The 23,082-nt window shown below is 38.8% G+C and overlaps 1 protein-coding gene across 2 annotated transcripts; it reads left to right on the top strand.

Moving 5' to 3' along the window:
* Positions 1–1,934: 1,934 nt before the first annotated feature.
* Positions 1,935–22,385, top strand: SNX3 (sorting nexin 3). 2 transcript variants are annotated; one of them, XM_025163495.2, is made up of 4 exons: positions 1,935–2,320; positions 19,879–19,974; positions 20,362–20,486; positions 21,714–22,385. In XM_025163495.2, exons 1-4 carry the CDS (start codon positions 2,171–2,173, stop codon positions 21,817–21,819), a joined length of 477 nt encoding a protein of 158 aa, XP_025019263.1. In that variant the 5' UTR covers positions 1,935–2,170; the 3' UTR covers positions 21,820–22,385. The 2 variants fall into 2 exon arrangements, with proteins under 2 accessions (XP_025019263.1, XP_007423411.1); XM_007423349.3 differs by having other exon boundaries at positions 1,937–2,332.
* The last annotated feature ends 697 nt before the right edge of the window (positions 22,386–23,082 follow it).

The following is a 23,082-nucleotide window of genomic DNA, read 5'->3' as shown; positions in this document are numbered from 1 at the left end:
GGTAATTAGCTAAAAGATTCCGATTGCCTTTTTTTAATACGGGGACCATCAAAGCAAGGCCCCATTTAGGAATCATTGCTTGTATTGAGTTAATTTTTTATGTTGTCTCTTCGTGGTGAGTATATCTTGAGTCGTGTAAAAAAGGATCATTTCTATGTCTGTTAAAGCAAATAATCAACTCTTTTTTGGCCTTCCAGGATTCTTGATCAAATGATGACTGCTGAATAGGGAAGCAGCTGCTTTTTTATATAAGCTTACTTTTATGTGTTATTAGTGAGAGCTAATGGTAGAAGCTGAATCAGTCAGTTGTAAGCAATGAGAATATCAGCTTTGTTCTAACATTCTAAAATGGTGGTTCTAAGCTGTAGTACTTCCTCCACAGTGACTATATGGGATACTTTCTTTTTGCTGAGAAGACTATTTAACATGGGTCAGGCCTAACTCTGATTCATTACTAGGAATCTTACTAGGCTCGAAGTGAATCGTTTCAAAAGTTGCCATTTTAAGATATTGTGAAAGTGGCCGCTCTCTGAATTTTATATTAAAATCACTGATTCAGCCCTTTTTTCTGAACTCTGATGAAGGACTTTTAACTAAATTTCCTTCCTCAAAATCTGAAGTGTGCTGTATGGGCATGATGAAGTTAACATTCTTTGAAGAGACTTGTCATAGCTGAATTGCTTTCTCTGGAAGTTAATTGTCTTGATGGCAACTTCTCAGAACCATTTTAACAGCAGTCAGCATATGTTCACACCTCTGTTGCTTGCTGTAAAACTTTTTAAAAGCAGATGGAAAAAGAGCACAGCGGGTGCATAAACCAAATTGGCTAGGTTCATATATCAAACTAAACCATAAATAAGAAAACTGTTTACTTAGAATAGTACATGAACTCAGCCACTGTTTTGCAGTGTGAGGAAGTACTGCACCATTCATAAACTGGGCTGTGTAAATTATCCAAATGAATGTCTGCATCCAGAGTAAATCCCACTGAGTTCCAAATAAGTGTGCAGTTCTGAACTGCTTCAGGCAATTATCGAGGTAAGTGATGACAGTATCTGTCATTTTTTCTGGAGCCCAGTATATGTCATTATACAAAGCTGCTATTTACAGTTACTGTATTTCAAATACACAAGAAAAGAATACTGTATATCATTTGATTATCATATACTAGTCTTCCAAATAGGTAGCAGAATTAGATTATCATATTGATAATGTCTCTCACATTTTTTCCCATTAACCTCTGCTCCTTTTTGAAATGCTTTTAACAGAAGCGGTAGGAATTGAACAGGGTCTGCAAAAATGGGCTTTTAACTGTGGTTGCTTCTCTGAACTGCAGTCCAGCATAGCTCCAGCCTCTCTACAATACACTTGTGGGGGGGGGGGCGGCTGGATCGCAAACTGGAGAATGTAGCCTTGTGCTAGGGAGAGTTAGACATACCTAAAGCCTCTGTAAATACGGCTGTCCTTCCTTCTGCATAGGACAAATCTTTGCTGCATTCTCTGGCGCAGTTACTGAGACCGGTGGGTTGTCAACACGACAGTCTTTCCACTTTCTAACTCACCTTAATGACATTTCTATATATTTAAGACTACAGCCAAGCTTTTTATATTGCCATGATCCAAAGCAATGACCCTAGGGACAAAATGAATAGTACTCTTGGGATGCCCCACGTCCCTCCCTTCATTCTCACTGTGGCGTATTTCCAAGTTTAGATAAGCATCCTCAGGATCACTTAGGCTTCCGAGGAGTCCTTCCTTTTTTTCTCTCAGAGAAACCTTTCGGGTTTCCCTTCTGCTTCACTTTCCCCTATCCAGGACTAGAGAGCACTTCGGGAATTATAGTTCGCAAGCCACTCTCTGGGCCTCATCATTAGGGGGCCTTGGGCGAAAGGAAAACTACAAATCCCAAGATGCTTTGCGCACGTACTGGGTTGCTCCCACTGGGCGCGGGCGGCGGCTGGGCCAGAGCGTGTCGCGGGGGCGTCGCGGCGGCCGGTCGCCCGTGAATAAGAAGGCGGGAGGGGGTGGGCGGTTGTGTTCCGGTGCCCGAGCGACCTCCTCTCCCTTCTTCGACCCCGGACCCCGCCCCGGTCTCTCTTTTGGTGGCGGTTTGTCTCGGCGAGGCTCCGCTACGCCCGACTGGACAGACGCAAGCAGGAGGGCGGGAGAAATGGCTGAGACCATTGCGGACACCAGGCGCCTGATCACCAAGCCGCAGAACCTCAACGATGCTTATGGGCCCCCGAGCAACTTCCTGGAGATCGACGTCACCAACCCCCAGACGGTGGGGGTTGGGCGGGGGCGCTTTACCACCTACGAGGTCAGGGTCAAGGTGAGAGATCTCAACGAGGCAGCCTGCTCGGAGGGCTGGAGAGTGGAGTTAAGACTGGGCTGGTTTTAGGCAGGGGGAAACTAATCTCTGTGGATTCAAGTTTGCAAGGCGTAGGGCCCCGTTATTCTTCCCCTCCTTGTACTGTAAATACATGCCTTTCCTAGGGAAGACCGATACTGAAGAGTTTGCCTTACTCTCTTTTCCATTTTATTATTATTCTGCCTCCTCACAAGAAGGAAGGTTAGGAGTGATCTTTATGGGCCCAGCCCTCTCAGGCAGATCTGTAGATAAGATGCCCCGCTTCTAGATCCCTAACGGATTGCTCTTGATTATCATGCATTGGCATGCTTAACTGAGGCTAAGGGGGATTCCTTGTTGGAAAAGGTGGCTGTGTGCATGTTTAATGCACCCTGGTTTAATGTGCTCAAAGTAACATAGTCCTGAATCCTACCTGAACAGCTTTTAACTCGATGTCTACACTACTGTGCAAAATGAATTAAAGACAAAACCCACATGTAGCAGGATTCTTAAACCTAAGTCAAGATCCCAGTTATTAAGTAAACTTTCACATGCTCGAAATTGATAATGCATACTTCAGTGTTATCTCTTCTGCCCAAAATGTAGTTTGCCTTGGCTTTGTACTTGTCTGCACTGTAGCCATGTGCTGATCTGGCACAAGAATTATACAAAGTAGAACTCACAGCTAGTTTCTCCCACTCCTGTGTGGTTTGGACCCCTACTGATACTTCTGTGCTTTGGTTACCCTCTGCAGGAGATTATCTTTCCAGGAATTTTGGATTTGTTCTTGCCCTAGAAAAAAACAGAAGACTTATCACAAATTTAAATGTTTGCACTGTAACTTGGTAGCACAATATGTACTCTCTTTAATGAAGCTTACTTCTATTTGTATGTATATGGTTACATCCTGAAATATATCCATCCTGTACTGAGGAATCCTGTGCATTTACTCAGAAAGAAGTACAGTGGTATATTATTGCAAACATAATTTTCCAGAAGTGGAATTGCAAATACTAGACAGTTACAATAACATGCTTTGTACTAAAAAAGAGTAACACAGAAAACATTAAGGAGTAACAGTATAATCAGATAACCAATTGAAGTTTATAAAACAATAAAAACAATGAATGCTTTAGTGATACATAGTATTGCAGTTTGATGACAGTCTTCCAGTAATTGTTATCCTTCAGTGAATAAAACATTTTTCTCATTCAAAAAGAAAATATTTCATAGGGAGCTTTTCAGTGTACTCTAAAATCTTTCGCATTTTCCATTGGAAAAGCAGAAAGTGCTTGGACTTCCTTTTTCTTGATTTTTCTTGGGTTTTCAAATCTTCAGTGCATTGGAAAATTATCAGGCAAACTTCTGATTCTAGATCCTGATATAAAAAAGGAATATAAATTTCCTGATCAGTTGACAAGAACATTTTATTGTTTAGAAAGATGGCCAGTAAAATGCTCCCTGAAAGCCTACAAGGAAAGTTTGATAGTGGTGTGCCTGTTGTTTGCCTACTTGATATCTACCTCATAACATGTGGCATACTGATTGCCTCTGAATATGGAAACTTAGGTCTGTTTTTTCACTTCACTCTAGTGTGTCGGTACCTCCCTTTGCACCACAAAAGGAAGCCCAGCCTGACTTTCTTAAGGCTGTATGTTGTCCTAATGACTATCTCCTTTGAATGGTATTTCTCTGCTTGGCTGCCTGCATTCTTGTAACTTAAAGACTAATCAAGAGAATGTATTCTGTTGTGGAATACCTCACATTCATCTTATCTCCATGATGACAAAGAGATAATTTCAAGGCTGTTCAGTTTTTAAAATAAGTGTGTCAACTCCCTCTTGGTGTGGAAGACTAAGTCTTCAAAGAAATGAAATAATAGAGAAGGACCTACACCTGGATGATACTGACTGCTTCTTAAACTTGTCAGTAATTTGCTTTGGTAACTTGTTCTGTCCTCCACCCCCTAAACACCAAAGCTTTAGATTATAAATTTAAACAACTAATATTTTAACATCCCATATGCAAATATGGAGAGTTGCACAGTTCCTTAAATTATCATAAAGTTGTAAGGGTATTGCTTTTTAAAATATGCTTACCTTTATTGTAGGGTTGATGTGAAGCAAATAAAGGTTTCTGACATTGATCCCTGATCTTTTCTACCCATGCATTTCTAGAAAAGTTGAGGATGGTAATATAATCCATTGGCTGGTGTGTTTATTGTTTCCTGAAATTAGGAATAGTTTGGAACATATCTTCCTTATCTTATCTCTGTGTATATGTGAGTAGGTTAAGGAGATGAATGTGTGTACTTAAGGCATGCCTGGTGGTTAATACAAAAAAGGTTAAGATAGAGATGGGGAGGGTGTTTGGGAAAACTTGTGTCTAACAACTTGAAAGGATTGCTACATGCTGAGTGGACAGTACTTCATGAGGTGGACCAAAGCTATCTTTTGTTCTAAGACAACATAGCATGATTATAACTACATGAGGAAATACCAAGATGGCTGCATATGATGAAGCCCTGCCATGTTTTCTTCTTAAACATTACCACTGTGACATTTGGTTGTACTCTATTCTAGGAAAACCCTTGATCTTAAACCAATCCAGTAAATGAAACTGATCTTAAAATAATATTAACCTAGTAAAAGGTTATTGCATTACTTTCAGAAAATACTTTGGGAACAATGTTGCAGGAACTGTGTTTTAGTTCATCAGTACTATTTATATGAAGTATGAACTAAGCATTCCAACAGTGAATTCTGTCTGGCAAATGAATGCCAGCCCCAAAATACCTGTACAATATGCCCTGTGATACTACTGTCACAAAGTCTGACATGATTAGTAAGAACACATGCAACGTCCACAAAGAACAATCCTGAGTGTCAGCTCCAGTAAATTGCAGTTGGATTGCATGAATTGCTACATTGAAATCTTAGATTCTACAAAAGCCAACATAACTTTTCTTTAGAGTAGTGATATTTAAAGGCATGAGAAATAGCAATGGTTGTAAAATTAACAGAGCAGTAGCAAGATTTGAAGAATTATTCAGTTAAAGATTGTTGTATTCACAAGTGGGGCTTAATTTTAAGCTATGTCAGCAAAACAATTCCTAATACAGATAGTCCTTGCTTACCAACTGCTTGTTCAGTGACCATTTGAAGTTATAACAGTGCTGAAAATTTACAACTGGTCCTCAAAGTTGTGGCTGTGCAGCGTCCCCACGGTCACACGATTGTGTTTCAGGTGCTTGGTAACCAGTGCACATTTATGATGGTCACAGTGTCCCATTATCACGTGATTGCCATTTGCAACCTTCATAGGCAGTTTCCAACAAGCAAAGTCCATGGGGAACTTTGACAGGAAGTTGCAAGTTGTGGTCACATGACATTGCACTTAACAACTGTGGGTGATTCACTTAACAACTACAGCCAAAACTGATGTCATAAGTTGGTGCAGTCACATGACATTTCACTTTACGACCACATCGCTTAGCAACAGAGTTGCTGGTCACAATTGCGGTTGGTAAGTGAAGACTACCGGTAGATTACTTCCAGCTGTACAAATGTATTTTTGAATAAAAATATTAAATATGAATGTTTTATATCTTACTTAAAGTGACTTGTGCATGTATATATACTCCCATTCTCTTTGCTTTATTCAGTGTTATTTTCAGTGTTTTGTTGATTACTGCATAATGAAAGCAGGTTGAGAAATAGGTAGAGTACAGGTGGATAAAATCTCAGCACGAAAACATGGGACCATGTTATTTTGCCTATTGCAAGGCTGTAAAGACCAGGAAATAGCAGGACTGAGTTTGTCTCATTTAGTTCAAGGGCTTTTAACATTTACTGCCACAAATGATGTGTTAAAGCCATAGATACCTGTTGACATAACATTGCAATTGCTGACCTGGATACTACAGTTTGTGCAAATCCAAATTAACTGTCTGTTGTTCCATCTTGTCTGGTTTTATGCAGTCAGTTCCAGCTTTTGAGGCCTAAGTGTATGGGGGCAGATGCCTTGAGGAATTTGGTGGTGAATCTGCTCCTTTAGAAAGCTGTTCTGGAATTTTTGATTTTTGACAACTACCATCCAGTCAGTAATGAACCCTCTTTAGAGAAGGAGTTTGAGTGGGTGATGACTGTATAGTTGCTGACACTCTTCGAAGAAATGGATTATCTGAGCTCACTTCAGACTGGTCTTAGGTTTAGTTATTGAATGGAATCAGCCTTGGTTGCCCTGTTGAGTGGCCCTTACAGGGAGAGAAACAAGTGTGTGTGTTGCCCGTACACACACGCAATCTTGTTAATTCTGCTTGATTTCTTGAGAGCTTTCAATACCATTGACCATGGCAATCTTCTTGTCCAGCTCAGTAGGCTAGGAGTTTGCTGGAACAGTGATATGGTGATTCCATTCCTTCATACCAGAAGCAGGGGGCAAAGAGGAGCAGATTATGAAAACAGCTTCATGTTGTCAGCTCCACCTCTTTTATACAGTGGGGCAAGGGAGGCCTTAGCTACTGCCTTGATAGCAGCTCTAACCTGTGTTCAGTTGGATTCGGTCTTTGTTTTCCTCCAGTGGCACTCTAGACGTCTCTTAACCCTCTTCAGCACCCTCAACTTCTCCGTGAACCACGGGGAGTGTCGGGGCCAATGTGGCAAGAGAGGTCGCATAGGCGCGATCCTGTCCAAGGCCCTAACCACTTCCTTATTCCAGGCAGTAGCCAAGGCCTCCACTGGACTGTGCAGCAGATCCGTGGGAATATCCCCCAGCTCCTTCTGAAACCCTGATGGGTTCATCAGGCACCAATTGGGGCAGACCAATCGCATGGGTCCGGCCTCCCTGCAGAGGGGGGTGGTATAGGAGAAACTCAGGGTCACCAGGACGTGATCTGACCATGGCAACGGGGAAAGCTGTAGATCTCCCTTCAGATCACTTTGCCATTGGTCCAACGAGAAAACCAAATCCAGCATGTGGCCACTGTCTCAGGTTGGGTCCCGCACAATTTGAGACAGGCCCATGGCTGCCATGGTAGCCATGAATTCCTGAGCCGCCTCCGAGGACCACCCCAGGGACAGTAGGTTGAAGTCCCCCAGAACCATAAGCCTGGGGAACTTCACCACCAGCCCCAAGTTGGCCTCCAGCAGCTCAGGCAGGGAGGCTGCCACACAGCAGGGAGGCTGCCACAATAGCAGAACTCCCAACTGTTCACGGGTGCCCAACCTAATAAACAGTGTCTCACAGCCAGAAACTTGTGGAGCAATGCCCCTGAAGGCCACTAGAGATTCCTGGATCACAACAGCCACCCCTCCTCCCCTGCCCTGGCCTCTCGGCTGATGCCACACCGAGAACCCAGCTGGGCACATTTCCAAGAGGGGCACCCCCCCTCGAGTCCCAGCCAGGTCTCAGTAATGCATGCCAGGTCTGCCCCCTCCTCGGTGATCAAGTCACATATGAGGGGGGCCTTGTTGTTAACTGACCTGGCATTAAGCAGCAGCAGCTGAAGGCCAGGGCCCTTAATGAAATTAATTAAATATATCCTGCATTCCTATTTTTGTTGGGTTCACACATTGTTCCAAGTCATAATATGATTTAATTAGGGTTTGCTAGGTTGAGTAAGTCCAGCCATTGTGATTTGTAAACTAGGATTTATAATGTGAAGCCACTCTGCTGTTTATATTGCTATGCATCCTGGCGAGCTTCAGGATGAATGTCTGCTGAATTTGTTCTTCCTTGTTCTTGAGTGATCAAACTGACATTTTTTTCCTTCTTTGATGTCATCTGTGCCTTTAGTGTGAGTTAAAAGTGTCTCAGAATCCCAAGGCTAAAATTAATTTGTAGGCTACACTTGATTTCTGAGAGCTTAGGAGGCTTTGTGAAAATAGCTAGCATCAAGTACGTGAATCTGCACATAGCCTGAGTATGCGTCTTTCACAAAAGGCAAGGTCAGATATCTTTCCTTCATTTAACTAAAAGTTATCATTGAAACTTCTAATGGAACCTACCTTTCTTAGCAAGGCTCAGATTAGATACTCAAAAGCTATTAAGTATTACATTTACCACTTAACCTATATTAACTTTAATATAAAGGAAATGGATTTCCTCTTTCATGCTCAAATGTTTTAAAAAGTAGTTACTATCTTAATATGCTATCCAAAATATCTTCATTGATAAGTTGTTTTAGTGCTAAACCTGAACACATATCCTACTCTTACCCTTTTGGCTTCTTGTTTTAGAAAATCTTGGAGAGGTAAAGAAATTAGTAATGCACTCCACTTGCACTTTAGAATTTTTATCTGAAATGGAGAAGAGCTGAAACAAGGTAAATAGTGGGTGGGGCAGACTACTTGACTAAAATAATACTTTGTGTATTGTTTTGGGTTTCCGTTGTGATACAACAGCTATGGCATGCTTTCTATGAAATTCTCATTTAACACAGCGATCATTTTAAAAAATCCCTGACTTCTATTAAGCCAGTCCCTATTCTTTGAAAGGCTTGGGATAACTAATGGAAAACCGGTGACGTTTGCCTAGGGAAACCAAGGTGAATTAAATGCTTATACCATTACTGGTGGAATGGAGAAATGATAACGCTGATAACTGCTGGTAGTTAAGAGTCTTTCATTTGTATTCTACCATCCCAAAACTCAAAATGGCAGAATTTTTTGTAGCATTTCAGATCCTAACAACCCATTGCATCTGGCTGTGCATTCCATAGGTGGACTGAGGTTTTGAAGGCAGGTTTTTGGAGTATAGATCCACTAACACTCTTCCTCGGCTCTCTAGAAAATGTTTTTTAAAACCATGCAGCCTTTCTTTGTAGAAGTACATATATTTATAAGTGCAAATGATTACAGTCTAGCTCACTCATTGGTGAAAAAGATCAGATTGCACTGCAAGTCTATATTTGACTGAATGTCACCTTACACTATTTCTGTATTTCCAGCTCTAACCAATAAAGCTACTTGGGAGTATAAAATCATGGACAAATAATGAATTCTACTATAAGAACCATTTGAATTACTATTTTATGTAATTCCAACAAGTTGTTGTTTATTGGTAATAATAAAAAGAAGAAAACGAGCATGTAACATGGAATGCAGCGCTAGAAACTCATCTTTCAAACAAAAAGAGATTCAGTTGATTATGTTAAAGCTCATGGGCAAACACTAGGACTTTGTGTGGCCAGGTTTCCTGTCAAATCAAGCTACATCAGCCTTCTCCAATTTTGTGCTTTCCAGCTATGTAGAAATGCATCCCAGTTAGCAATCTAGAGAAACAGAAATCTCTTAATTCTGAAGTGCTTAAATGAGAATGCATTCATAGCTGAGATATCATGGATTGTACAATCTATGCTCATTCATCTACTCTATCAGTAATATTAATATTCCCACAATTGAGAAGTGGGACAATTGCTTCTCATCCTCATTCTAGTTGTTAATCTCCAAACTGGGTTCTAAAATTTGAAGCACAGATAGTTGCTGCTAGGTGATTGTCCCTGAACCAGGGCAAATCTATTCTATTTATGTGATTATGAATAATCATACTTGCTGAGGATTTGTAACATAGACCAACAACTTACTGGGCTTGAATTGATGAAAATGGTTATGCCCAGTTCTCTTACAAAAAAAGGGAGATTATGCCTTTTATTAACTGACCTGATTACACATACACTCCCGTGCTTGGAATTAGTCTTATTTGGAACGTTCTTCAGTTGGTGATGGAAAGGAGAAATGCAGTTAGATTGTGAGAGGGTATTTCTGGCCAAGTGTGATTAGAGCAGGAATGGGAAACAGAATCCAACTGGACTAGGATGATGATGGAGAGCAGAAATCTGGAACCCAGGAAATGCAGCTTCAAAGTGCTGGCAGTGCTTTGAAGTGTCTCCTGATGAGGCAGGATTACTTGCCTTTTGTTCTTCCTTAGATAACCTTGAGGCAGTAGTTCATGGCTAAGAAAAATAGGAGCTGGTTTTGACATCTCTTGATGTGACAAACTCCTGATTAAATCACACTTTAATAGAAGACTAGAGTGGTGGAAACATCTGTTCTGTACCTAACCAGGATAAGTGGTTATTGGATTTGGGAATTAGAGAAATACCATACTCTAGGTGAAATAATGCTCTTTCAGAGGGAATGGTCACATGTCTTCCTTCATACAGATCTGTCACTACAGGCATGAGCATTCCTAACAGTTGAGGACATCCATGTCCAGCTTCAGCTGGACAGCTAGGCTTGGGCTTTCCTTGGATGAGGATAGTCTGGCTCCAGTTATCTATGTCTTAATAATCTTTCGATTGCAGTGCACTCTATATTGAAGATGTTCTGAAAACAACAACTAAGTGGAGAAACGAATTTGCTTCATCTAACAATTAATCTTAAAGCACTGTACTTGCTGCTTGTGAATTCCTATGCCCAATTCAGAGTGCTGACATTAATGTGCAGAGATCTGAATAACTTAAACCCCAACATGGATTTATGATGAGCAAGTCATGCCAGACTAACTTGATCTCCTTTTATGATAGAGTTACTAGCCTGGTTGATGAGGAAATGCTGTGGATATAGTATATCTTCATTTCAGCAAGGCTTTTGACGAAGTCTCACATAGCATTCTTATTAACAAAAAGGTCAGATATGGGTTTGACATCTCAACCATTAGGTGGGTCCACAGTTGGCTCAAGGATCGTACTTAAAGGATAGTTATAAATGGCATCAAATCTACCTGGAGAGACATCTCAAATGGGGTGAACCCCACAGGGATCTTTCCAGGGCCCGGTGCTTTTCAATATAGTTATAAATGTTATTGATGAGGCAGTCGATGGAGTGCTGACCAAATTTGCAGATGATACAAAGCTAATTGGGGTGGCTAATTCTTGGGAGAAGAGGGGAAAAAATCAAAGATCTAGACAAGCTAGAACAGTGGATGGAAACTAATGGAATGAAATTTAACAAGGAAAAATGTAAAGTCATGAATCTAGGTAAGAAAAATGAAAGAAACATGTACAGGATGGGGGAAATCTGGCTCAAAAGCAGCACATGTGAGAAGGATTTGGGTGTACTAAGTGGATCACAAGCTCAACATATCCCAACGGTGTAATGCAGCTGCAAAGAAGGCCAAAAACATTTTGAGGAGCAACAAGAAGAGCATAGAGTCCAGATACAGGAAATAGTTATCTCATTCTATTCTGCCTTGGTCAGGTCTCGCTTGGAGTGTTGTATTCAGTTCTGCACATCCCAGTTTAAAAAAGACATTGATAAAGTGGAACAAGTCTAGAGAAGGGCTACCAAGATAGTGAAAGAACTGAAAACCAAATCCTACAAGGAACAATCAAAACACTTAGATATGTTTAGTTCGCAGAAGAGAAGGTTGAGAGGGGAAATGATAGCTGTCTTCAAATATCTGAAGGGTTGTTACATTGTAGAGGGTTAGGAATTATTCTCATTTATTCCAGGTGGAAAGACTACAGTTAGTGGGATGTAACTTCAAGGAGGGAGATTAGACATTAAGAAGACCTTGACAGTAAGAGCTGTCAATCAGTGGAACAGATTACCACATGGATTGGTTTCTTCACTTCACTGGAGGTTTTCAGAGAAAAACTGTATAGTCATCTATCTGGGGATGGTGTAGTGAATCCTGCAAAATACAGGGGGTTGAACTTGATGAATGTTAGTCCCTTCCAACTCTGTGATTCTATACTTAAGAAAGCACCTCAGTACCAGCCAACAGGTTCTTGAAGATCAGTCAGGGATTCCATGTTGATGGTGGTCTCAGCTGTGGGAATGACCAGTGTAGTGTCATGAGAGAGGGTGGTTCTCGCTGAGGCTGCCTGATTACAGAATTCCCTCCTGGGGGAAGTTTGCTTAGTCCGTATGTTGTAGTTAGACAACTATTAAAAACGTGCCTGTTCATGCAGACTCTTGGGAGATAATATTGCATTAGGAATAAGACTCTTTACACTGCTGCTTGTTTCATCATTGTTGTACAGTGACTTCCTTCCTCCTTCCTGTGCATCACTCTAGTTTCTTTCAAAGGACAGAATTAATAAAAACATTTAAGGTGTTTTTGTCTGTTCTCATACTTAAAGGGTGAAGATCCAACTTCATTTCTCCAGCAAATTGCTAAAGTGTTTGTCATATATCCCAATAGTATTAACCAGAAGGAATTTACCAGCAGGAGGCAGTAAAAGAACATTAATATACCTGCTTCATAATGTGACTCTGTAGTGTTTCCCCAAATGTGCTCTTTTGATTGTTCCGTATGTTTTCCCTAATAGCATGACTTTACAAGGTTCTTGGGGTATTTTGTGTGTTATTAGTAGTATCTACTTTCTACTGGCAATTGAGTTGCCAGTAGAATTTACCATAGTTTTTCTTCAAATTGGTGCTATGGTAACTGTGTCTTTGTTTAGCAAGACTTATTTGGCGGCGGGGGGGGGGTTACTTGCAGGTGTGCTGTAGACTTAAAGAGAAATTGCCCAAAAGGAGAACAGTTTTTCTGAAAAGTAAGATGAGAAGTCTACACAATGCAACTGGCATATCAGATTCTTTTCTTTGGTACAGCAGTAGCCTGAATGCTATATAGATCACTGTAATTTTCCTGCCTGTGGCCCTTTTTCCACTCTGCATTTGTAAATCAGTATCTTAAATGACAGCCCCTTCATCTTCCTGGTTCATTGGTGTTTGGGCCTCTTGTCAAAACATTGCATTCTGGGTTATGTTATTTGCAGAGTACCTCAAAAAGTCAGGTGCTCATGCAGTTGACTTTAAGAATAAACTGCAAGCTAATAACAAACAGAAGTCTCCTATGGAGATTCAGAGAATTAAATTAAGTGTTAAAGAGACACATTCCTAGGGGTTCTCTGGGCATGGTGCTTTAACTTTCCCAATGCCTTTCCCAATCCAAAGTTCAAGTTTTAAATTTGTGGGAGATAGTACTTTATTTTACATATAACAAAGTGGATATATTCCAGCTTTTTATTAACAACTTGCATAGTGGCCATCACTCCACAGGAAGTGGAGATCAGTGGAGAAGGAGTTTACACCATCTTTCAGAGATGCCCTTGGCTCCGGCCATGTCAGGGAGGTGATGGAAGAAGGATGGATTGTTCTGCCAGCGGATTTACTAGAAGACATTTCTGTTATTTGGCCAAAGAGCCGGCAGGCTATGTTTCTATGTGATCCTCAGAAGGGTGGGATTTCCTCTTTTGTGGCCAGCAGGAGTCATCTTTTTGCAGGTTACAGTATGTATGTTTGTGGGCTTATTTTACAAGGCTGATACTGTATATATTTTGTGTGGGTGGGAAACAGACTGGCAAACGCCATAGAACTTTAATCAGTTCAAGGAGATCATTAATTCAAGTTCTTGAAAGAAAGTTGCAAGGCCACAGCAATAGCCCACAAGGCAGTTTTATTTCCTCAATGGTCAGATCCATTCCCATTGGCAGCAGCATAAAAATGAAGGAAGCGACCGTAATATAACAGCTGACTGCTTCCTCTTCAGGAGCTGATTAGAAGCTTTGATTGATAGGTAGTTATATTTAATTTTTTAAACTTTCAGGCTTATTCCTCTTCATGTTGGTCACTGGAATAAAGAATTTCAAAATTCAGCTTGAAAGCTACTGCCTGACCCCACTGAAAACCTGGCAAGTATGTTCAGTTACACATTGTAGTATTGTCATTTAATCTTGAGAGATACAAATGGAAAAGATTGGGCTGTAGATGACCATTTGACCTTTTCACTAAAAAAAAAAAGTTCATATTAAAGGATAACCCAGATTTAAAAATAGTAGACAAATCCTCAGAGTGTGTGTTGGTAGTTTGACTTGAGCAACTGTTATTGGACAGATACCATTGCTGGATCTGAAGTTTCAGTTTCTAGATCTTTTTGAAGAATCAGTTGAGGTGCCTGTCAGTAACCTGTTTTTATAAGAAACTGAAGAAAGTCAATTAAATCAAATCTAGTTATTTATGAGACATTGGAATAACAAGTTCAAATGCTACATTCTGTAAACCAGTGGACATTTTCTTTAAAGGATATATAACTTGTTGGTGCTGTTATCTGAAATGAGATCGATAAAATAGGACATTTTATTGTGTGCATACTGGACATTTCAGACAATATTTAATAAGGGCTGAGTCAGTTGCCTTGTTAGAGACATAATTGAATCCTCTCATTAATTTGTATGGGTCTAAATTTGTCCAATTATTATCACATTTTGAACCAAAATCATTGAATTGTCAATATTTTAGACCGACATTTACAGATTAAAGATGCTTAGCTATATCCCTGGTTATCAGAACCTATCAAGGGTAGTAAATTTTTTGCATATCAGGATGTTCAAAAATTAGAGATCTTTGTTCTGTTACAAGGAGGATGATTTTCAAACAATTTGATCAACTTCCCTAGAATTGTTTCGTTTGAGATACTTTTTCCCCTGGTTTTTCCTTCCTTTGTATTTTTTAATATTGATATTATGTTATATTGTCAATTTTCTGTATAAATGTGTATATTTTAATTAATATTATTTTTAAAAGCCTGTGTTGATACAGTTACATGTACAATTGCTCTCTGCCCATTTTGAGTAACAGTCCAAAGTCTGTATATTTTTGTGCTCTGATTTCTTTTGGAGCATCTTATCATAGGAAGAACATTCCTAAAATGTAATTTGGCAACAGATCCTGATATGGTGTCATAAGATGATCAATGCCTCTAGTTCTCTAGAACCACTGAAAATATTCATGTTCAATTAATCTCATGACTGAATGTATCTTCCTCTGTCATCTTCCATTGTTAGATCAAAAATGCATTCCTCAAAGTGTAGAAATATATTCAGTTTGCTTGTTCTTTTCCTTTCCCTCCTCCTATGTAGATGTTTGGAATTATGCCTGACAGGCAGGATTTTTTAAAGTGTAGTCTCTGTCAACTTTCACCCTTTGGGGGTTCTCCTCTTGTCCATGTTTTTTGTCTACATTCATATTCAGACTACTGGTCTAGACTGATTTCATCCTTCTAAATCCTCTATTCATTTATCATTCTTTCGCTTTGATGGAAGTGATGGGGAATAAAGGACATAAGCAGTAATAAACATGATCATCCCTAATAGTAATGATCAGAAAGTCTCCTCTGAATTTAACTTGTCTCCCGGTGACTTCATAAATGAAATGTACAGGTGTTTTAATGTGCTATGTACTATTGTTAACAGTTCCTAAAATATAATTGGAATTTATTATCCACTGTAATATCTTGGAGCCAAATTCATGTTGTATAAAACATTTAAAGAATATTTTAACATGTGCTTTAAATTTTAAAAACAAAAAATAGGAATCATAGTTGTTTCTTAGCCCCACTATTATTTAACTTGTTCCTTAGTGCAAGAAGAACTGCTACACCTTACTGCTGTTTTGTTTAGGATCTCTATGGGTAATTCTATCTCATAAAAGTGCTCCATTCTTAGGGCTATACTCTATGCAATTGATGAACTTGTGTATGATCCATGAAGGCTTATGCAATAATATATTGTTAGCCTTTAAGGTGCTATAAAACCTGTTTATTAAATAAAGTATTTTCTTTATCTGCCTTGTTTTAAAGTCTGTTTGGATTATGGGAAATAAGTTGCTGCTATGCCATAAACTCCACAGATCAGGTACTAGCATTACCACGCTGTTCCATGTTGTTTTGGTCTCTGTCTTTTTCTTAGAACACTCAAATTAAGATTCTCTGCAAAGCAAAAGGCTGGTATTCCTGCATCAGTAATATGTGTATTTTGGTGTTCAAATAGCATCAAACCACATGAGAACTACTGATCTAAAATGTGTGGCAAGTCTGTATCTTACCCATATTTCAGAAGGGAACACATGCTGTGGTTATTAAATGAAAACTGGCAGGGCAATCCATTATGTTTACATGTGACACTGGTCCTGAATTAGAATTGTCTTCTAATAATAGGGAGCGAAATTGTAGCTAGATAAGCAAGGTTAACAGCAACATTGTAAGATTCACTTGACATAATATAGCTGAGGTGCACAGGACTTGGTGTGCCTCCTAGACCCCATCACAATTGCCCCTGAATTATAATTTGTAATGTGGTAGAAGTGGGAGATAAATTATTAGGTACAGGAGCATAATTTTTGTCTGGTTCTTTTGACTTTATGGAGTGTGGTCTTTAGCATGTTACTCGAAGATTAAATGCGATATTCCCCCACAGAAAAAGTATTCCCTATTATATAGGCTCCAAAGATAAATAGTATTTAGTCAGCAGGACTGAATAACTTTGTGCTCCCTTCTAATACAGTTTTGCAGGTGCATATATATTTTGAAAGCTGCAACTGCATGATGCACTTACCTATGCTTAATTTAACCATGGCTTACTAAACTAGCCCAGTTTTCTTTCTCCATACACTGAACTATGAACTAACCAATCTAATTGGCTTTGGACCACATGTTAGGCTAAAATATGTTTTGCTATTTGGTTCAGTATATCATGCAAACAGAGCGTGTTCTCTACTAGTACCCTGTAAAGTAGCAGTTGGTCTGCCAAACAAGTAGTCAAAACAAATGTTATTTATGTATTTATTATGAATGTTTGTATGCACCTTTAAGATATTAATTTGAAGCAGATTACAAACAAGAATATATGCAGTCATAATAATGCAGTGATCAAACATTGTAAATATATTCAACAATAAAATATAATCAGTAGTTATAGCCATCATGGTAACTATCCAAGAGATCTTAATCCCCTTCAAGGTTCTTGTCAATCATGCATATAACACCAGTGAAGACCAGCTATTTTGTCTTTTGTCATTTTTAACTGTTTAGTTCTAGATTTCCACTTCTCATGATTTTCACACTGGATTTTAAAATACTATAAAAATTATTATTAGATTGATACCAGTCCATTTTAATTCCCCTCTTCCTCAATAATATTGAAAGAGGACACCAATAAAGGAGAATCAAATACAAAACAAAGAACATTGAAGACCTAATTGAGAAATATAATTGAAACATAAATTTTATGGCAAGAGTCTTACAGTAAACTATTAATACCTAGCAGTTTGGATGAATTTACAATCTGCTGGAGGTAACTTTAAAATGTTAAAGCAATCTCTCTCTTTCTCGCTCTCTATATATGGATGTTTTAACTTGTACAGTACAGGGAAATTCACACCTTTGCCTCTCCAAGCAGCTAATCTGAGGCAGCTTGTATTTCAGAAGTAAACTATTTTGAAATAGCAAAATAGTCAGATGTAGTAGAGAATAATTGTGGTTGTTTTGGGAGTTCAAAGGAAGAAAAATGGAGAGGTGCAAGTTCCAATTCCACTTTTTTTTTTAGCACTGTACCACTAAGCCTTTATATCTTGCTTAGAGATTAACTTTTATATGCTTCCGTACCAAGAAATAAGAATTTCTGAGGCACTCCTTTCAGGGTTTAATCTTAACTTACTGAATAAAAGAGCAGTTAACAAGAAGGATTAGGTAACCCGAGTGAATGGAATGTTAAAGGTAAAATCTCACCTGCAGAAAACATAAAACTGTACAGGCTTTACACACTTACAATGACTTAATTTGGAGAGTTGAACTGTGCTAAGAAGCCAAAAGGTGAAATCAGAGTGCAGTAATCCATTGTTTTTAATTTCTGGGAATTTTTCCCTTGAGCTCCAAAGGAACTGTATAGTGGTGCTTCCTAACTGGGATAAAAGTAGTTTCACAAAAGCAAGCATGACTTCTAGTATAAAGGAGCTTCTTAAGGTTATATTTCTTGTAAGGCATGAATACAATAAACTGTGTTGTACTTAGCTGGGAAAATGCAGGTGCCTTCCTAACATGACTTGGGTTTCATGCCTTGCGCATACAGATGTTGCTCTGTATGATAACATGGCCTTTTCTCTTGAAACATTGCTTCTCAGCCTTTTTTATAATAAGCCTTCTCATTAGCCATACATTTGATTAGAGGTGCAGAATTAGAAAACATTTTAATTTTCATAAATTTTCGTTGCTCTAGGTAGCAAGTGCATCCTGTACTTTTTTTTTCAACTTTAATAGTAGGGACATGTATGATTGATGGATCTTTAAACTACTTTTTTGATTCATTGAGTTTAGTCATTTCAAACCCAAACATACTATGTAATGTTTGTTGCAAACATCATTGGAAGCAGGGATTTGAGTGCAGCTTTCTGTGAACATTCTAGGGAAATTTGGCTATGTGCTATTGTAAAATACTTTTATTAGTTTCTACTGCAAAAGAAGCTGATAGATTCTGTGCATCCTTTGATCACCCTTGTACCAGCATGCAATAAATGGTGGCCTCTCAGCAAGGGAATGTGAGGATTTATATCTATTCAAATTTACTTATTAATTTATCAGATTTATATCTTACATTTTATATAGGAGCTCAACGCAATGTAGATAAAGCTTCCTCCTCCTATTTTCCCCATAAAACCCTATGAGATGGGCTGAGCTGAGAAAGAGTAACTAGCTCATAACTTTTGTGACTGAAGGTGGCCTAGAACCTTCATCTCCCTGCTCCTGGTGCAACACCAATCTTCATGCTCTTGAAAATAGTTAATATTATAAGATTAGGTTAAGAGAATATAACTGTGTTGGTTTTCCTGAACCTTTGGGCAGTTCTGAATGCTGTATTGACTCTTTTAATCCATATGGAGCCTGGTAGGCATGATGGTTTCAGTCTGTCCTAGAGGATTAGTCTCAGAAGACGGTACTCACAATCTATTGCCCTATCCCAGTAGGGTGCTTGAAAGTTCCATCTTGTCCCCTATGCTTTTTAATATTCACATGGGGAAGTCATCTGAATATTTGAGCTGATGTATCATCAGTATGCAAATAATACTTTTCCTGAATATAGTAGCATCTGTTGATCTCAAGGCAAGTAACCTGGAATTTATTCCAGGTAAAACAGCGGTTCTGAGAGTAGGAAAACAAATTTCTGAGCAGACAATTACAGCTGATACTAGAAAGACATGCTTTTTCCCTAAAGGGCCAAGTAAACATAGAGTGAACAGCATGTAGTCTTCCAAGTGTTTAACAAGAACTCCTGTTATCATTCAGCATTTGCTTTGCTGACTACAGCGAATAGGAGCTGGAATTCAATGGCATCTAGATAGCCACTCCTGTCCTAAATACTTGCCTTTTTTTCTTTGTTCTGTAACTAAGCTAAGATTTTATTAGGGCCATTGTATAAAATGTGATGGTATCTCTGTGCTTATACGTTGCATACCTCCTTGGGAGGATCTGCTTCAAAAGGTGGCTTAGAAGTATTTTGAATACCTAGGAAAGATGGACTGCTTTATTTTTGGTGGACAACCACAAAAATGATGCTGCAAAACCATTCTAGATCCTTACAACCATGTTAGTTTATTGTTCTCATTTTGCTCACATAACATGAGGGATCCATTTGAAGTGCAATATCTGGATGAATATATGTTGTTTCAACAATGCTAAGTCCACAGATGTCATAGCTGAATTATTTAGTCAGGTAAATGGAGACTGATGGGTCTTGTTTCTTTCAGACAAACCTTCCAATCTTCAAATTGAAGGAGTCTTGTGTCAGGAGACGATACAGTGATTTTGAATGGCTTCGAAGTGAGCTAGAAAGAGAAAGTAAGGTGAGTCAACAAAGTTTTCTTGATGCTTGATGATCATTTAGCAGTGCAAAAGTTTGCACTATGAGTTTCCATGCTTTGATGGTGGGGAGGATTGCCAACTTATTCTGGTATTTTATTATAATTAGAGCACGTACACTATAAGCCATCTTGCATCCTAACAGCTGTGTTTAAGCCTGGAACATTATGTATTTTCACCCTAAATCATCTTGGTGCCACATTCCTAAGGAAGGGAATGAAACTGAATTTTTTCTCTAATGCTTAGAGAATTTTCAGAGCTCTTTGTGTAGCAGCAATAATGATGGTGGTGGTGGTGGTAATGGTAATGTTGATGACGCTTTAATTTTCAGCGTAACAGAGTTAGAATCTGAAATACCAACTGATTTTTAGGTGGTTGTACCTCCTTTACCCGGAAAAGCCTTTCTTCGCCAATTGCCTTTCAGAGGAGATGATGGGATATTTGATGATTCCTTTATAGAGGAGAGGAAGCAGGGGCTTGAACAATTCATAAACAAGTAAGTGGGATATTCTATTACTTGTGTTGTACAGAAACTTCAGTAATGAACTATATGCTGGTGCATCAGACTGTGTTCGTAGCAATGGTGTTAACATCGCAGTAGATTATATGTTACACCTACTGACATCTAACAGTGTACTGTTAAGTCTTTTGAAGACCAATGAAGCTTGTGCTAATATAAAGAAAAGCTCAGTTTACATTATTAAAGACTTCTGAACCACTTTCCAGGTTGAACTGTGAAGCAGTTTCAATGTCCAGGCTGAACACCATACAGCCACTTAACGTGCTTGCTGCAAAAATTGAAGAATTTGTAGTGACCTGGGTTTTGTTTCTTAATGTATGCAAATTGCTTAGATTACAGCATATAAAGATAGCATCATACAAATAAGGCAGGGGAGGTAAATGTGCTTCTCATTGAACAAACAGTTTAGTTATAATCTCTGACTGTAAATATGATCCCCAATACAGGCTTGTATGCTTAAATCTAGAGAATAGTAAAGGTCTATGTGTGCTAATTTGGCCTCCAGAAAAGATTCCTATAAACCTTCTAACTTAGAAATGAGGTGGCTCGCGCTGTGCATTTATCAACTATTTCCTTTTCCTACTGTCTGTAATTAAACAACAGCATTTTTGTTTTGGCACTTTGTTGCTGAAGGAAATCATTCTTGCTGCAGCTGAATTCTCTTTGATAAACCTAGTCTATAATAATATTGGTTAAATAAGCCATGGTAGACTCCATAGTGCCTCACCCTATTTGTCTCTATGAACTTAGAATTGATGTTGCCAGCTCAGAAGCTTATTCTTAGTGCCTTGTGTAAATTCAGAAGAATTCCTTAGAGCTTAGATATGATAGCTTAAAAGCTGCCAAGGGAATGTAATGTAATTGTGCAGAATTATGAACAACAAGGCAGTGCATCAAAATCAGTACTTTTAAACATACTGGAATTTGGGGAGGGAGTAAAGTTGACTTTGCCAGGCTTAGGTCTGTCTGCTGTTTATAGCATCCCAAATAGGTCAGTGGGCTTGTTCATTGATATTTTGCAGGAACTTTCACCTCCTTAATTAAGATGGAGAAGTAGAATGCAGAATTTCAGGCTTTTTTAAAAAAAATGTAGGATGCTTAGATGCCAGTTGCTGACTAAGTAAGGTATGTTGGGACTATTATGCTCACCTTACAGGACACATGGTCACCTTGAAGACTAACCTCTTAATTTTTAATTTTCAGAGTTGCAGGCCATCCTTTGGCTCAGAATGAACGTTGTCTTCATATGTTCTTGCAAGATGAAGTAATAGATAAAAGCTACACACCATCAAAAATAAGACATGCTTGAATGCTGCACAACACTTTAACTGGCATAAATGTTAGTGATTAACTTACATGGTCCAAGATTTGTAGTTAAGGTTTTAGCATGCTCCAGACCAATTGGCACAAGAAGCCTTTGGTATACTAATGGCACCGCTTGGTCTTTGCATTCATTTTATGGCATTAAAGAACTTTAGGTAAATCTGCTGTCAGATATTTGATTAAATGGCTTTTAAAACTCTAAATACTTTGAAGCTCTTTTCTTCCTTTGCAGTGACCTTGTGGGGATTACTGACTTGGCCTTACTTGAACTTGCACTGTTCTGGTGTTGCACGTTCACTTTTATTTGATTAAAACACTAGAATATTTCTGTAAAATAAGTAGTATTGAACCTACAATTTGGTGACTAACATTGTTTCACTATATCCTTCTGTAAAATAAGCACTTCTGAGGTTGTATCCTTAAGCTGATAAAACAAACACCTTTGTACTGAGAAACAATGAGGAAACTATCTTTATATTGTGTAAAAAGAAATCAGATTTGTATACTAAGATCATTTGTCTAAAGTTGTTTTGAAATAAAAAGTGAAATGCATTTAGCATGCCTCTACTGCTGTGATGATGGGGAAGCAATTGGGTTGGATTGCCCCAGATGTAAGTTCCATTGTACATATTGGAAGCTTGATGCATCTTCCATCTACTAATATGAGTGGTTTTAATATTACTTTACTTCATTCAGTGGAAAATAAGCTATAATCATGGGTATTCTTGCTATGGTGCAAGTCTACAATCAGTAGAGCCTTGAGTAAATTTGGATAGGATGGGCTGTTCTATGTTGATACTCATACTTCAGCTTTTGGGGTTCCCTGCTAGGTTTCCTTTGATAAGATTTCTAAAGGCAGCATACTGTTGGAGCTGAAACTGCCATTTATTACATTCTGAGTCAAGAGTGCAGTTCTATTTGCTTTTATTCTAGAGAGCAGCATTTGGTGTAAACTCAAATTAATTTGTTAGAACTCCAAGAAGCCCAACTGATATCAGAATTTGAAATTTCAAACTCTGCTTCCCAAATACAGAATCGGGTCAAATAAACGTTGGAAACAGATGACTGTACAGTATATCATGTTTTTTCAGTATCCCACATGAAGGATTTTTGTAGGGTTAGAACCATCTGTTGCTGCTTTCAGCACAAATTTGAATAGGTCACAGATGTGGCAAAATCATGGATGCACAATTTCCAGCAGTTCAAGAGTTGTACCAGGCTTTGCACAACGTGTTAAGGGCCACATTCT

Source organism: Python bivittatus, unplaced genomic scaffold, assembly GCF_059951505.1.
Source record: "Python bivittatus isolate LINGU-HERP-01145 unplaced genomic scaffold, Pbiv_v1 ctg000020_np1212, whole genome shotgun sequence".
Classification (NCBI taxonomy): Eukaryota; Metazoa; Chordata; class Lepidosauria; order Squamata; family Pythonidae; genus Python; species Python bivittatus.
This window is presented reverse-complemented; position numbering and strand designations above follow the sequence as displayed.

Excerpts from the sequence above, each read along its gene's own strand:
- SNX3 (XM_007423349.3), top strand. The coding sequence starts at position 2,171 with ATGGCTGAGACCATTGCGGACACCAGGCGCCTGATCACCAAGCCGCAG. Across the intron at positions 2,333-19,878 it reads CCTACGAGGTCAGGGTCAAG|ACAAACCTTCCAATCTTCAA; the intron begins GTGAGAGATCTC and ends TGTTTCTTTCAG. Across the intron at positions 20,487-21,713 it reads CTTGAACAATTCATAAACAA|AGTTGCAGGCCATCCTTTGG; the intron begins GTAAGTGGGATA and ends TTTAATTTTCAG.